At 35.1% G+C, this 15,254-nt stretch overlaps 2 protein-coding genes across 2 annotated transcripts; both read right to left on the bottom strand.

Moving 5' to 3' along the window:
* Nucleotides 1-4,140: 4,140 nt before the first annotated feature.
* On the bottom strand, nt 4,141-11,484 carry LOC140038780 (disease resistance protein RPH8A-like). Its single transcript, XM_072084053.1, has 3 exons — nt 10,612-11,484; nt 5,491-5,550; nt 4,141-4,218 (listed from the first exon to the last, which is right to left on the bottom strand). Exons 1-3 carry the CDS (start codon nt 11,482-11,484, stop codon nt 4,141-4,143), a joined length of 1,011 nt encoding a protein of 336 aa, XP_071940154.1.
* Nucleotides 11,485-12,410: 926 nt separating this feature from the next.
* Nucleotides 12,411-12,929, bottom strand: LOC140038779 (putative disease resistance protein At1g50180). The gene has a single exon (XM_072084052.1). The coding sequence runs from the start codon at nt 12,927-12,929 to the stop codon at nt 12,411-12,413; it is 519 nt and encodes a 172-aa protein (XP_071940153.1).
* Between the last annotated feature and the right edge of the window lie 2,325 nt (nt 12,930-15,254).

Here is a 15,254-nt window from a genome sequence, read left to right as displayed (position 1 = left end):
TTGAATAGATGTTATAATTCCAAATGTGAAGTACAATAATCTGAATCTTTGGATAAGCATACAATATTCATTTCAAGCTGAAAAGAGGACAAATCTTATGCTTTCATTTGGTTTATACGATGTTAATCTATAGGCTATTGGCAAATATGCCTCAGTTAGATTAATGAAATTGTTACCATAAGTCAAAGTATGTTGCAAAAGCTTTCAACGTTATATGGTAAAACAAAGATTATCTTTCAAATGCAAATTAAATGAATGTTTTTACCATTCAGAGAGATGTCAAATAGAATGTGGCGAGGACACATTTTTGGCAAAACAAACAAGCAAAAATATGCTAAGCTTGAGGGTTCACATCGTCAAATATCAAGGCCTTCTTTCGAAGTAGCTCCCAAGTTTCGTTGCTGTTCAAAACACTGAGTTCGTGAACCCGTCCAACTTGAGCTACTTCAAGGTTACGAGTTGTAAGCAAAATCTTACTCCGAGATTCCTTGATCAATGGGAAGGCTGGTCTGAGGCAATTCCAATCAATTGTATTCCAAATGTCATCCAGAACAACCAAGCATTTCTTCTCTTTTTGTTCTTTACACAGCTCATCCATCAATTCCCCGTCAGCCATGGCACAACTGTTGCAAGTTTTCCTCCAAAACTTTTCTAACTTGGCATTGCTGAGTTATACACACCCAAGCAAAGGCATCAAATTGGCGCCGAATCCCATCATGGTTGTAAATTTTTCTTGCAACTGTGGTCTTCCCAGAACCCCCCATTCCCCAGATCGAAACAACTTTATGGTGCGTATGCTCATCCACTACGAGGTATTTCAATTTCTCAATATCATTATTCATCCCTACAAATGTTTCTTCAACCTAGTGAGCATAAGTCATTTGTAGCCATCGCTCTTTTTCATGAGTTGCAGGATTATTAGAGCTTTCTCCTTGACTGACTGCTTTTATACCATAAGTTTGCATACTTGATGCCATACCAGCTATTTCAGCTTTGATATTTCCAATCTCAGCACCAATTTTTCGCAATGCTCTTGTTTCTGTCAATATGCAAGCAAATCTTTTGCAAGCTTTTTTGAATCCCCTTCCTCTTCTGGATGAAACTTCAACAACATATGTCTCAATGACATCCTCAGCTCTATAAGCAAGACTTATGATTTCTCGTATCCAATTTTGCACAGCTTGTTCTTTGTGTTGCCTTGCCTCAGCATCTTGAAGAAAACATTGCATCCTCCTGAACTCTATGCAAATTTCATTGATTCGATCACTTACTCCAGATAACAGCTTTGCTTCTTCTTTTAACAAAACCCAGAGACTTTCTATGGCGATAAAAACAATAGATTTGGCCATATTATTGCTAGCAGATAGTATTTGCACCGCCCAGACTTCTCTAGAAATTCAACAAATTCATAAATTTTTCTGCATAAAAAGATCACGTGAAATCAAAATATCCTTTTTCCTTGGAATCAATATGCATGCGTAAGATTGAAGTTCACATACTACTTGTACTTTTGTAGTTGTGCAATCATGAATAACTAGTATTGGGCCGAGGCACAGAGCTTAAACTCAGGAGTTTTCATCTTTTCGTGTATATTGGATACAATGAACACTATCAAATCAAGGAAGATTAAGAAAAACTACTACAAAAAAAATTGACATGGTAATTAACAAAGTAAATAAAGCAATTTAATCAAAGTATCCAGCACAAGCGAGCATACCTGTTATCATACCTATGAGGATTGTTTGCATTTTGTCACTTAAGATTCAACTGGTTCACAGGAGCATTTTGACAAGTTGGGCCACACACTAAATGGAGGAGGATAGTGAATGGATGGAAAAGTAAGAGTTGGAGATGCAGGAAAAGAAGAGATGCGGATCAATTGGAGAAGATGAGAACCTTTTTTCGAATGAAAAAGTAAAGGAAGACTGGATATTTTTATATGGGGATTGGTTTTAGGCTTAATTACAAAGTACCCCCCATAATTCTGAATCAGTAGCAAATTTCCTCCTATATTTACAAAATCAATAACTTTGACCCTTATTTACAAAATCAATAAAAAAATATTTGCTTTTAATACTATAAATCAATAATTAGAGCAGCATCACTTTCTTTAAATACTTACCTAGTATTTATGTTAACATAGGTTTTATCAAATTTAATTTGATAGTTGTATTGGTTATAGTATTTTTTATTTTTAGTAATTTTTTTTAAAAAGCTTTATATGCTCGAAATTGCGTATCAACCGATATTTAATCGTATGCAGCAACGGATGTAGAATAACCGCGACCGTGACGTGACTGCGACCCATGATGACGAACCATAGTCGTAACCAAGGCATTAAATTTCTTTGGATGTTGATATAGTTTACAGAAAGAGAAGAGATTTTGCTTTTTCCTTTTTTTTTCCATAAACGTAAATGTAGCTAGAAAATGGACTTGTGCCTTGAATAGTTGTATTTCGAAGTTGTAATATGGCAGGTAAAAGAAATATTGAAGCAAAAGGCAAGCATCTGCTTAGCAAGCCGAACTACAAGTAACGTGTGAAATGAGTATACTCGAGGAACAAGACGAAGAGCAAGAATCCTACCAATGATAAATTATATATTAACCCAGAAATACAAGCTTCAAAAGGCTGGAATTGTCTAAACAAGAAACCGTATGAAGTACCATGAGAAGGACAGAAGACAGGAAAAAAGCAAGAAAAGTGTAGACATGAGAATGAAGCAAGAGAATTAAGGCTGCATTGCCATTAGAGAAGGAAAGAAAGGGAAAAATAAGAAGAGTGTAGACATGATAATGAAGCAAGAAAAATAAAGCTGCATTGCCATCAGAGAAGCAAATCATATCATGATGACAGGTTCCGATTTTACAAAGATTTCATACTGTCCAATCATGATGAAATTTGATATGTTTCAATTTTTGTCATAAAGAAACTCGCATGCACCGATTTTTGAAACGTAAAAATGAGTTCAGATCAATTTCAGAGATTAAAAAGGAGCAGGGGAGACTTGTGCAGAATCACAAGTACCCCTTTTGGACTTCATTTTAGCTTAGGTAGATACGTCTGTATTTTGATATGATCTTAAGGATGATTACATACATCCTTGAGCATGGCAAAGTACCTATCGTTGGTATAAAGAGGATCACACTTTACAGCCTTCTAACTCTCTTTACACAAGGCAAGGAGTTGCCAAATCTCAAACTAATATGTGGGTAAATCTTGAATGGAATTGCTTCTTCCTTCCTTGGTTCCCCAACTTAAATTTTGCCTTGGAAAAAAATTAATTTCTTTAAATATTTTAGAATAATATTAAATTTGTTGATATTCAAAATTTAGTTTCCTTTTAAATGCTTTATATTATATATTATCTTCTTAGAATTTTGTGTATTATCTCCAAAGATATCCCACTATTAAACATGTATTATGATTAACATTTGTAATTAATTGGCTATTTCATTTGGTAAAGTAAAATTTTGCAATATGTTCATATTGATAGATTCCTTTCCTTATACAAGGTGATAAGAAAGAGAATATAGAACTGGAAGTTACAATGCAAATTTAACATACTAACACATATTTTAATTCAATACTCGATACATGATTTTCGTACTATGTTTTGTGGATTTTCGTACTATCGTAACGAAGAACTTGTTGTTAGAAAATTTTGACTTATTATATTTTGGATTAAATTGCTAGTAGATATTGAGTCATTAAGCCAAAGAAACAGAAAAAATTAATTCGCAATTCATTATTTTTAAAATTACACTCATTAAAAAATATTTTATTGCCACTATTTCATCCGCGAAGTAAGAGTCCTGGCTCCGCCACTAGGATTATGTTTATACTTACAGCTTTTACTTGGCAATTCCAATGTGTAAAATTTTCAGTCGTAGCTAGTAAAGTAGTAATTTCAAAGCAAAGGATTCCAGAAGATTGAAAGTTCTTTTTACCAGAAACCTGTGGATCTCTCTAAGAATTGGTGAAAAAGTTGTGCAAAATTTTTTCATATCATTGTAGATGTTCTCTGAGTTTCCTAGCACCTCCATGAACTTTTTCCTATCTGGAACAAGCTTCAGAGCTATCGTAAAACTTGAACTAGCCAGCTAGCCAAGCCATTTTTTCAAGGTCTTGCTGTAGGAATCATTGCAAGCTTGTGAAGTTGACCAATCTTGATGCTGTGCTAGATTTTGAAAGAGCTCCACTACGAAATCCATTGCTCTGCAACAGAATAAAAATTTCTACATATTAAAACAGACATTGACAAGAATGAAATAAATGGTAACACAATTGCAGAAGTGGTAGATGCTGGTTTCTTTGAAGACTTATGGACCATAATCGATGCTAAGATTGATTACAACCATGTGGTTCATTCTTTCTTCTACCTAGTTTGAAAAAAGCTACAGAAAGAGATATGGATGCCTAAAACTTTGCTCTTCCTACTCTCCTCCTGTTACTCAAAGCAACTAATATGCTCGACCTGCTTTTTCCATTTAATCCAAAAGTTGTTTTTTTAACTATAAGTGAGACAAGACTGCTTGTCCCTAATCCTTCATTATTAGCTGCAGCAATTGTCTAGAATTTGTTAAATGGCTGTGCAAGTTCGGAACAAAATGCAATATGTATATAATAAGTATCTGGAAATATAAATACTAGTAAGAACCTTGTCAACCAAAGAAGGGCATTGGTACAGCTGGATGAAGCCTTGGTAGATTTTGTTTCAACTTCTGATTGTACTATGCTGTACAAGTAGTTGTATCTAGATGTATTGGAAGAATATTTTGATTCCAACCTCTGCAAGTAAAATAGGAAAGCATGTTCAAGTTTTCGAAAGACGAGCACGATCAGAGAAGTGAACCAATTAAATATATCAGATGATTCGTGTATGGTAGAGGAACAAAAATGTAGCCTTATCTGGTGATGTGCATATATGTTTACACTAATCCCTGGATCTATGTAACCATTAGGTCCATTTTAGATCCCATGGAGACAATCAACTTCCAAATTGTGGACCTTCCAATATTCTGACCAGAAATTCCCTGTTACACTATGCTACATTCTTGGTTAAGCTTACTGCTTCTTTAAACATGAACAAGTTTCTAAATTTAAAGGGCCTGCTTCTCAAGCCAAGTTTGTCCTCTATTCATAGTTTGTCTCAGATAGCTAGTACAAATTTGTTAAATTGAACAATTCAGGGATGATTTCTTAGGGCTCTGACTATTTGCCATGGAAGGCCCTATACCAACTGGCAAACAAGCCTGACTTATGATTGCTCTCAAAAATCATAATACTTCACCCTAGAATGCCATAGCTTTGAATCTCATGTCATTATGCTCCATCATCATCCAAGCAAAGTGCATTCCTCATCAGCATTTGCTCAATTGTTTGTTGCATGATATGAGATAAAATAATATCAATCCTCTGTATTCGTTAGAAACAATTCATCTCAAGCATGTTCGGCATTAACTAAATTAACCAAAGAGGATGTCTTACCGATATATTACCGCTGACATCAGATTTCACCACAGTCATTGCAGCATCAGAAATGAAAAGCTGTAGGGGATGAAACCGAGTCATGGTACAGAAGATATTGCCATAAAAAAAGGAAAGAGCATTCAGATTTGAGATGAACATTAAACAAAAGGGCAGAATTTAGGAAGCTGAATTGGAGAGACATGAGACAATGATCAACTTCTATGTCAATCCTATTTGCTAAAAGGGCTCTTCTGTGTCATTAATCCCATTTATGGAAGAAAAATTGTATTAGACTAACAGAAAATCCAGGCAGATAAAAAAGAAATTTAAAGCTACAATTTTTTATATTGCAACTATTTTAGAAAATTCAAAACAAGATCCAAAATCTCAAAAAAGAGAAGTTGCAGTTGTGATGTTAGAAATTCTACTTGACGAGTGACATAGAGAACATGTCTTGTGCAAGGTTACTCTCTTCATCTTCATTTCTTTCCAATATGGGCAGTTCCTCCTCTTAAGCCTGTTGGAGTTTTGTCATTAGCTAGTGTAAAATGACCCAGATTAGCCATTTGTGAGGAGGTTTAGAAAATGTGATATGGGTATATGTCACTTTCCAACTTCAAAATATTCAGCACAGATAGGTATCTAATTCGATTTTTCCACTTTATGTTTTTTTCTCATCTTGCTCTCCGCAGGAAAATCACCGAGTTTTGAATTTTGCTTCTTCGTGGATCTCAGCTACGTGAATCACTGTGCAATCACGAGATTGTTATCTCAGCTATGTGAATCTTATAGTTTGGCAGTATCGAAGTAGTTATGTGAATTACCTCTGGACAAGAATAGGTAAAACTATGTTCATAGCATGTCTCCTTATGGACTTGCTGAAAGAGGTTGACAAGAGAGACCAGTATCTGTAGCTTTTTCAGCTTGGTGATCCTTTTTTAATGCTCTTTCAATGTCTTGATTTTTCTTGAAATTTGCCTGTAGTTTTCATTATGTGTATATATGCTTGTTATGAATTAACATAGATACTCTGCATATTTGTGATGAATCTCTTTTCCTTGCCTAGATTAGGGAGAAACAAATACGAAGGATGGCATGCAAAAGAATGGCAGAGCATTTTTTTTTCCCTCTTCATTAGGCTTTATACGTCGAATCGAAACTGTTAGTTATGAGATTTTAGCTTCCAAAAATGTGCATGCTATAATTTGTAGAATTTTATGAAAAGATCACCCTCAAAGAGAACTGATGAATAGCTCAATCGATTTCACTGATCATTGCCAAAAAGTTGGCAAACTTTTGCAGAAATAATAGGTTAAGCACTAAATTACAGAGAAATTGAAGACCACAGCTGTAATATTTGATAGAAGAAATAAACATATGTCTTGAGCATGCCCTTAGAAAATGGAATTTCTTCCTAGTTTCTTCATAGAACACAGCGGTAACATTTGACAGAATCAAGTTGGAACATCTGCTGGGCTCTTCTTTTCAACTTTAAGGAAATGAAGTTTGTCATCATCCAAGAGGGCATGTTGAACTTGTTGATGCCAACTACATCGCAATTGTAGAAGCGGGCATATTCTTCTTGAAATGTTGCTGATCGCCAATGCTAACAGGCTATTAATCAATTACAAACTGGGACCAAAGGAAAAGAAAGGAAAAAAGAAGAAGAAGAAAGCAGTTGAAAAAGAAAATGTCACACATTGGAAAAAGACTGCAGCAGTTTCCAAGTTGATGAAGAAAATCTTTTACCCATTATTCATGTTCAAACATAAATATAAAGCAAACTATGTATTAATGAAAAGCATGAAACCAAGTAGACAAAACCTAAACAAATGGCACCATTTCTCAAAGTTTATTGCAACATGGCCCTTCAAGAACTGTTCATATGCCATGTGCCCGCAAACTTTCTGTTTGAATTGCTATTTTTAGAAATTTTTGTAGAAAAACAGTAGTGATTTGATATATATATATATATAAGGTAAAAAGGTAATTGAAAAATGTATTTACGAAAAATGTAAAAATCTTTTTACAAAAAATTACAATCCAAACAAATTGTTTAAATTAAAGAATGATAGAATCTACAAGATCCAACTTAACTGATAAGGACATTAATTAGGTAAGAGATAAAAGTTCTTGATTTGACTCTAAAGCCTTCCTCCTTCCACCCTTGGACTTCAACAAATAAAAAAAAGGACAGAGGCCCTTGTTGATAGAATAACTCCCAATTGCTATCACAATGACAATAAAAGGAAACGAACAAAAGAAAAAAAAAGGATAGAGGCCCATGTTGATAGAATGACGCCCAATTGCTATCACAATGACAATAAAAGGAAATGAAAAAAATTAGTCTATGGCATAACTGTATTGAACAATTGCTGGAAATTGCATATGGTGTAGAAACTAATTTGCAAATGCAATAGTGTAATACAATGGACACTAAATTAAAGAGAAATTGAAGTGTTAATGAAATTTGTACATGAGCTTCATATTACAATTTTAGCATCGGGTTTGTGGACATAATAATTAATTTGTCCTCAATTGTAAGCTTTAATTCAAGCATGAACAGTTTAACTTTGATGTTCAACAGCATAAGGTCGATGATCAAACAGTCATGCTGGTTAGAAACTATCTAGTCAAAAATATTAGGGAAGACGGCCAGTTGAGTTTGGTATCCTGCAACACATAAAGAAAAATGCCAATGAGTACTTATTCGAGAAGCCAGAATGCAGATAAGAACCACCTCACACTACCAAATTGCAGAGATAGTTGAAAACAAAAGAGAAAGACTTGCAGCTGACCTGATTTTTGATGAGTCTTATTGAAGAGAAATTGTAGCTACATGGTGGACATGGAAAAAAAAAATCTACGACGTCTTAGTTCGCTCAATAAAATCATTTGGCATGTCAACAGTGATAATTTCCTGCGGTGTTGAGATTAATCTCAATCCATTTATCTCTCAACTTTTGACAGTCTCTGATCTCAAGTTTCGAAAGATTGCACATAGCTCTGTTGTCAATCCTCCACTTCTCTAAGTTGTGCAGTCCACTGAGCTCAAGTAAAATAAAAGCTCTAGAATTTCAATATCATTGCTTGTTCAAAATTGACCCATGTTTTCGAACAATAATTGGTTTAAGAAATGAAAAAGCACCTAATTAGCTTTAAGATAATGTTTACGATTGACAATGAACCGCGGTCTAGTTGATAAGATGAAATTGAGAGGCCACAAATTCGAGTTATGAAGGGGCAAGTGGAAACCACTATTGATAACACACGAACGAAGATGTTAACTCGAGATACTAGTAGATATGAGCGAGTGCGCAATGGGCACCAACCGTTTGCTTGAAGAGCCAGGCAATGTGCCTGCAAATAAATTTTGTTTGAGAAAATGGAGAGAATGGACCTAGGTAAATGAACGAAATCATTGGATAGCATATGATTTTATCGAACAATTGTTGGAAATTCTACAGTCACAAAACTTTTTACCACAACAATGGGCACCAACTAAAAGTGAAATTTAAGCGAAAAGCAAATTTGTATGATATTACAATTTGAACAACCGGTACATGGATATGGTAATTATTTTACACTATTACATTGTAAGCTTTAATACAAGCACGAATTATCTAACTCTGATGTTCAACAGCATGAGATGGATAGCCAAGCAGTCGCACGAGTACCATGCATAATGTATAACCAGCAATGAAAAGTATAAGCAGAAGGAAAAGAATCCACATATCTTGCTTGTTAGAAATTCTGAAGGAAACCAATTGAGTATCCTGCAATTCATAAAGGAAAATGCCAATTAGTATTTATTCACTTAGTTAGAATGCACATAAATAAAACCACCCGGTGCTAACAAATTCACAAATAAAGCATATATTCGTTTCCTTGTACTTAGATGGTCGTCAGCATGCCTACAGCATCTTCTGCAGCTTAGAAAAAATTACACGAAGAGTAAATTAAAGAAACAATAGAAGTTACAAGTCCAAATAATACAGAAAAATGTGATCATCTGATAATGATCCTATCTGCAAATTAAACTGTAATAGTTTAAACAAAACTGGATGGTCTACAGAGTATCATATTTATGCAACCTAATGTTGACAAATGTATCAATCCTGTAGAGAAAAGTTGTGAGTAAAACAATGTATATGTATAGACAGTCACGCATTCGGAGATAGCAAAAGACAACCCAAAAAAAGGGGAGAAATGCAGCTGACCCGATGTTTGGTTATTCTTATCCAAGATAGATTTTTTCCAAATGGGAGACAATGTCATAATCTACTCCTGCTTGACCATCAATTCTTCAATAAATTCAGTAGGCATGTGAACGGTCCTAAGTTCCTTGAGTGTGGAGATGAATCTCAATCCAATTGGAATCATATGCAACTTTTTACAGTTCCTGATCTCAAGTTTCATAAAATTGTGCATAGCTCCGTCATCAATCCTTCACTTCTCTAAACTGTGCAGTCCTTTGAAGGAAAGATCAGTGAGACTAGGAAACCCCATGTTGTGGCAATCCATTTCTTTGCCCATAAAGGAATTCATCAGCAGTTCAAGTTCTCTTAAATTGGGGAGCTTCTTCAAAATTTCCATGGGGTCTTCTACTATCTCAGATCCAAATAGTGCCAAATGTCTCAGACTCGAAGCAAAATTTGTTTCCTACCTGCGTAATTTGTTGCCTAGCCTCCCTTCAATCGCCAAGCCAATAAGGTGGCGACAGTTGAAAACCTTCCTTACAAGATTAGAGTTGGTCCCGCTTTCATTTTCAGTAAAATTATAGTTACAGATACCAAGCACCACATGCCCTATGTTGAGTCAATTGACCTCGATGCAGTTGAGGATTAAAGAAAGGCTCTTATTGTCATAAATTGTTGCAGAAAACCATTGAATATTGCTTAGTTCAAGAAGATCTGCATCTTCCATTGTACTGGTGTCAAAACCAATTATTTCCTCCAGCTAAACTAATCCACATAATCTAAATTTTCCTTGCTCAACCATTTTCGCACCATTACTAGGAAAGAAGAGATGCATCAATATTTTTGCTTTCCATGCTACATCTAGCTTTGGTATTTTTGTAGGATTTGTCCAGACAGACCCTTCAAGGTTTAGGCTCTGTAAAAAGGGTAAGTTAAGTACTTGTAATGGCAACTCATCCATCTTACAACTGTTGAAACGTATAGACCTTACGTGAATCAACTTTCCTATAAATTCTATTGACTTCTTGTTCACAAAAGTGTACCAGTCAAAGGATAGAATTCGAAGATATTTAAACCTGTTGAATATTTCAGAGGATGTCCGTGCCATATCTACCGAACAATTTTCACCTTGACTCGTATCGGTAAAAGTAATGGAACGTAGTCGTGGTGAGAGTCGTTCTGTAATTTTTCCTATAGCGTCACCTTTAAAGTTTCCATCTGTATGGATAGCCAGTCTATATATGTTGGTAGTGGTAATGTCATCCATAATAACAGGAAAACGTTCTAACACCGGTTGCCTTCCACCTCGAAAGTCCCCGACTTTGATATAATCTTCTTCTGAGCACTTCATTAAGCATAGTTCTCTCATAAGGTCATGAAGACGGCAATGCTTGTACTTCAATAATCCTGGTGCAGCAAGCTCAAAGAGTTCAACATTAACCATGGACCTACTAGCCAACTTGGTCAAATATTGTTCTGTAACTACCATTACAGTCTCTTCTCTTCCTGAATGTTTATTCGGCAAAGTTATTCCTTCAGCCAACCATGTGAAATACAAGACACTTGTACCTATCTTTAGATCCTCTGGGAAATAGCCCAAGGAAAGAAAGCATTGCTTTAAGTGGTATGGTAGGACATCATAACTCAAAGTCAAAATCTTCATTATTCCTCTATTACCATCAAAGCCTTCTCTTCCCAAATAAGAGTCAATGTCTTTATTCACCACTGTCCATTCATCTAAAGATGCCTTTTTGCTCAAGATCCTTCCAACTGCTGATATTGCTAATGGTAGATAGCCGCACTTGTGCACCATTTCCCTTCCTATCTTCTCTCTTTCAACTTCAGTTCTAAAATCTGCATAATTTAGTTGCATAGTCAAATCTTTTAGTGATGCACAATTAAACGTTATTTTGCTTTAGTATACAGAGCATCACTTCTCCTCAATTGTAAAACCATATAATGAAATATGGACAATCTACATTTTATCTTTCTTTTCACTTGTTCTGTCTTCTAATACAATAACTAAAAGCTAACAAAACCCAAAAATTTTAAGCTGATGAATTTTTCAATTTTCAAAAACTAAATCCACGATGAAATATTTTTACCATTTAATTTGTTTGCTACTGAAGTGATGAAGAAACTGTACAAATCAAAATAATGCTAAAATAGAAGGGATATGCTTTTTGTTTCATATAAGTTTTTACACATTAACTTGCGTATCAATTACGATATGACTTGTACATCCTGTTGAGCTTCACTAAGAACATTAATTTGTATTATAAAGTAACTGAATTGAAGAATTGTATTCTTTTAGAGTAGTGAATCTTCTTGTACCTAATAATTTGCATTTTTTGAATAGATGTTATGATTCCAAATGTGAAGTACAATAATCTGAATCTTTGGATAAGCATACAATATTCATTTCAAGCTAAAAAGAGGACAAATCTTATGCTTGCATTTGGTTTCCACGATGTTAATCTACAGGCTATTAGCAAAAATGCCTCAGTTAGATTAACGAAATTGTTACCATAAGTCAAAGTATGCTGTAAAAGCTTTCAGTGTTATATGGCAAAGCAAAGTTTATGTTTCAAATGCAAATTAAATGAATGTTTTTACCATTCATAGAGATGTAAAATAGAATGTGGCGAGGACACATTTTTGGCAAGGCAAACAAGCAAAAATATACTTAGCTTGAGGGTTCACATTGTCAAATATCAAGGCCTTCTTCTGAAATAGCTCCTAAGCTTCGTTGCTGTTCAAAAAACTGAGTTCGTGAACCCGTCCAACTTGAGCTACTTCTAGGTTACGAGTTGTAAGCAAAATCTTACTCCGAGATTCCTTGATCAATGGGAAGACCGGTTGGAGGCAATTCCAATCAATTGCACTCCAAATGTCATCCAGAACAACCAAGCATTTCTTCTCCTTTTGTTCTTTATACAGCTCCATCAATTCCCTGTCAGCCACATTGACATTTTTCTTCTTTTCTGGATCTAAGTACAGCTGTTGCAAGATTTCCTCCAAAACTTTTCTAACTTGGCCTTGCTGAGTTATACACACCCAAGCAAAGGCCTCAAATTGGCGTCGAATCCCAGCATGGTTGTAGATTTTTCTTGCAACTGTGGTCTTCCCAGAACCTCCCATGCCCCAGATCGAAACAACTTGATGGTGCGTATGCTCATTCACGACGAGGTATTTCAATTTCTCAATATCATCATTCATCCCTACAAATGTTTCTTCAACCTGGTGAGCATAGGTCATTGTAGCCATCGCTCTTTTTCATGAGTTGCAGCATTACTAGAGCTTTCTCCCTGACTGACTGCTTTTATACCATAAGTTTGCATACTTGATGCCACACCAGCTATTTCAGCTTTGATATTTCCAATCTCAGCACCAATTTTCCGCAATGCTCTTGCTTCTGTCAATATGCAAGCAAATCTTTTACAAGCTTTTTTGAATCCCCTTCCTCTTCTGGATAAAACATCAACAGCATATGTCTCAATGACATCCTCAGCTCTATAAGCAAGACTTCTGATTTCTCGTATCGAATTTCGCACATCTTGTTCTTTGTGTTGCCTTGCCTCAGCATCTTGAAGAAAACATTGCATCCTCCTAAACTCTATGCAAACTTCATTGATTCGATCACTTACTCCAGATAACAGCTTTGCTTCTTCTTTTAACAAAGCCCAAAGAGTTTCTACGGCGATAGAAACAATAGATTCGTCCATATTATTGCTAGCAGATAGTATTTGCACCACCTGGACTTCTCTAGAAATTCTACAAATCCATAAATTTTTTTGCGTAAAAAGATCACGTGACATCAGAATTTCCTTTTTCCTTGGAATCAATATGCATGTGTAAGATTGAAGTTCACATATTACTTGTACTTCTGTAGTTGTGCAATCTTGAATAACTGGTATTGGGCCGAGGCACAGAGCTTAGCCTTAGGAATTTTCATTTTTTCGTGTATATTCGATACAATGAACACTAACAAATCAAGGTACATTAAGAAAAACTACTACAAAAAAATTGATATGGTAATTAACAAAGTAAATAAAGCAATTTAATCAACATATCCAGCACAAGCGAGCATATCTGTTATCATACCTATGAGGATTGTTTGCATTTTGTCACTTAAGATTCAACTGGTTCACAGGAGCATTTTGACAAGTTGGGCCACACACTAAAACAAATGTCTTATTTCATTTCAATCGGTGTACAACCGAGCCTAAAATTTTCAACTCCTTCATTAATTAATTCAACTGACATAGACCCAGATAACTAGAATTATATATAGGCTGGAGAAAAGAATAAACTAAAGCAAAGATCAAGAAAATTTTTCTCCATTACGAGAAGTTACTTGCGAATAGTTGAGGCTCAAAAGTCTGCATATCTATATGGTATCTGTGTATCTTTTGTGTCTATCTATACTCCGTAGAACATTACGAGAAATTTTGAAGTAAAAGCCCAACTTCGATTCCGTTTTTTCATTCCCAAACAACATTATCTTGTTTGTAAATTTTAAAAAACTAATCTTTATGGTTTACGTGTATTGATAGTCATAGCATGTAACAAGTCTGAACACATCTTGACGCTGTAATTTTTTGTATCACGTTGATGCTCTAAATTTATCATCACAATACGAGCTACAAAATTAAAAATAAAGCTCTAGAATTTCGATATGATAGCTTCTTCAGAATTGACCCATGTTTTCCAACAATAATTGGTTTCAAAAATGAAAAAGCACCTAATTGCTTTACGACACCATTAACAATTGACAATGAAGCATAGTCTGGTTGATAAGCTGAACTCGAGAGGTCATCAAGAGGTAAATGGAAACCACTATTGATAATGCACAAATTAAGATATTATCTTCGGATACTAGTAGACAGAAGCATATCTAAAGGAACTTGAGACAGGATTTCATTCTTCACAGGATGATCCTGCACGAGGATTTGTAGAGAAACAGAATTTATACTTACTAGTCTTGGATTCTCGATAGGTGATGATGTGCCCAACTCCTGATAATCTGTTGGGAAATAGGAAATTTGGAATTCACAATTAAGGTGTGGGGTGTGAATTTGCAAGACTTAAACAGGATGTTGCTTAGAAGATGGACAAAGTATAAGTGAAGAAACTTTCTTTCTGCTACATCCTTTATACAGCCTAGCTTAGGATGTAGACTCAACCCCAGACCGTGAATGCAATCTAAGCATAAATTTAGAAGAAGGAAGTAGTCGTTATACAAGGGGAGAATTTGCTTTTCCTCAGTAAGAGAAAGACTTAAATTCTTCATCAAGGCCCAAATTTTTTATGCAGTTAAAAACTTGAGGATATGATACCAAACTTCACGTCGTAACCAAGGCATTGAATTTCTTTGGATGTTGATAAAGTTTACAGAAAGAGAAGAGATTTTGCTTTTTCCTTTTTTTTTTCTTTAAACGTAAATGCAGCTAGAAAATGAACTTGTGCCTTGAATAGTTGCATTTCGAAGTTGTAATATGGCAGGTAAAAGAAATATTGAAGCAAAAGGCAAGCATCTGCTTAGCAGGCAGAACTACAAGTAGCGTGTGAAATGAGTATACT

This window comes from Coffea arabica, chromosome 3e (genome assembly GCF_036785885.1).
Source record: "Coffea arabica cultivar ET-39 chromosome 3e, Coffea Arabica ET-39 HiFi, whole genome shotgun sequence".
Classification (NCBI taxonomy): domain Eukaryota; kingdom Viridiplantae; phylum Streptophyta; class Magnoliopsida; order Gentianales; family Rubiaceae; genus Coffea; species Coffea arabica.
Note: the sequence above shows the minus strand (reverse complement) of the source record. Positions and strands in the feature narration are given on the sequence as shown.

Coding starts and splice junctions, on each gene's coding strand:
- LOC140038779 (XM_072084052.1), bottom strand. CDS start 12,929: ATGACCTATGCTCACCAGGTTGAAGAAACATTTGTAGGGATGAATGAT.
- LOC140038780 (XM_072084053.1), bottom strand. CDS start 11,484: ATGGTGCACAAGTGCGGCTATCTACCATTAGCAATATCAGCAGTTGGA. Junction 5,551..10,611: donor TGGATGAGTTGCCATTACAA/GTACTTAACTTA, acceptor CATCCCCTACAG/CTTTTCATTTCTGATGCTGC. Junction 4,219..5,490: donor ATGTCAGCGGTAATATATCG/GTAAGACATCCT, acceptor ATTCTGTTGCAG/AGCAATGGATTTCGTAGTGG.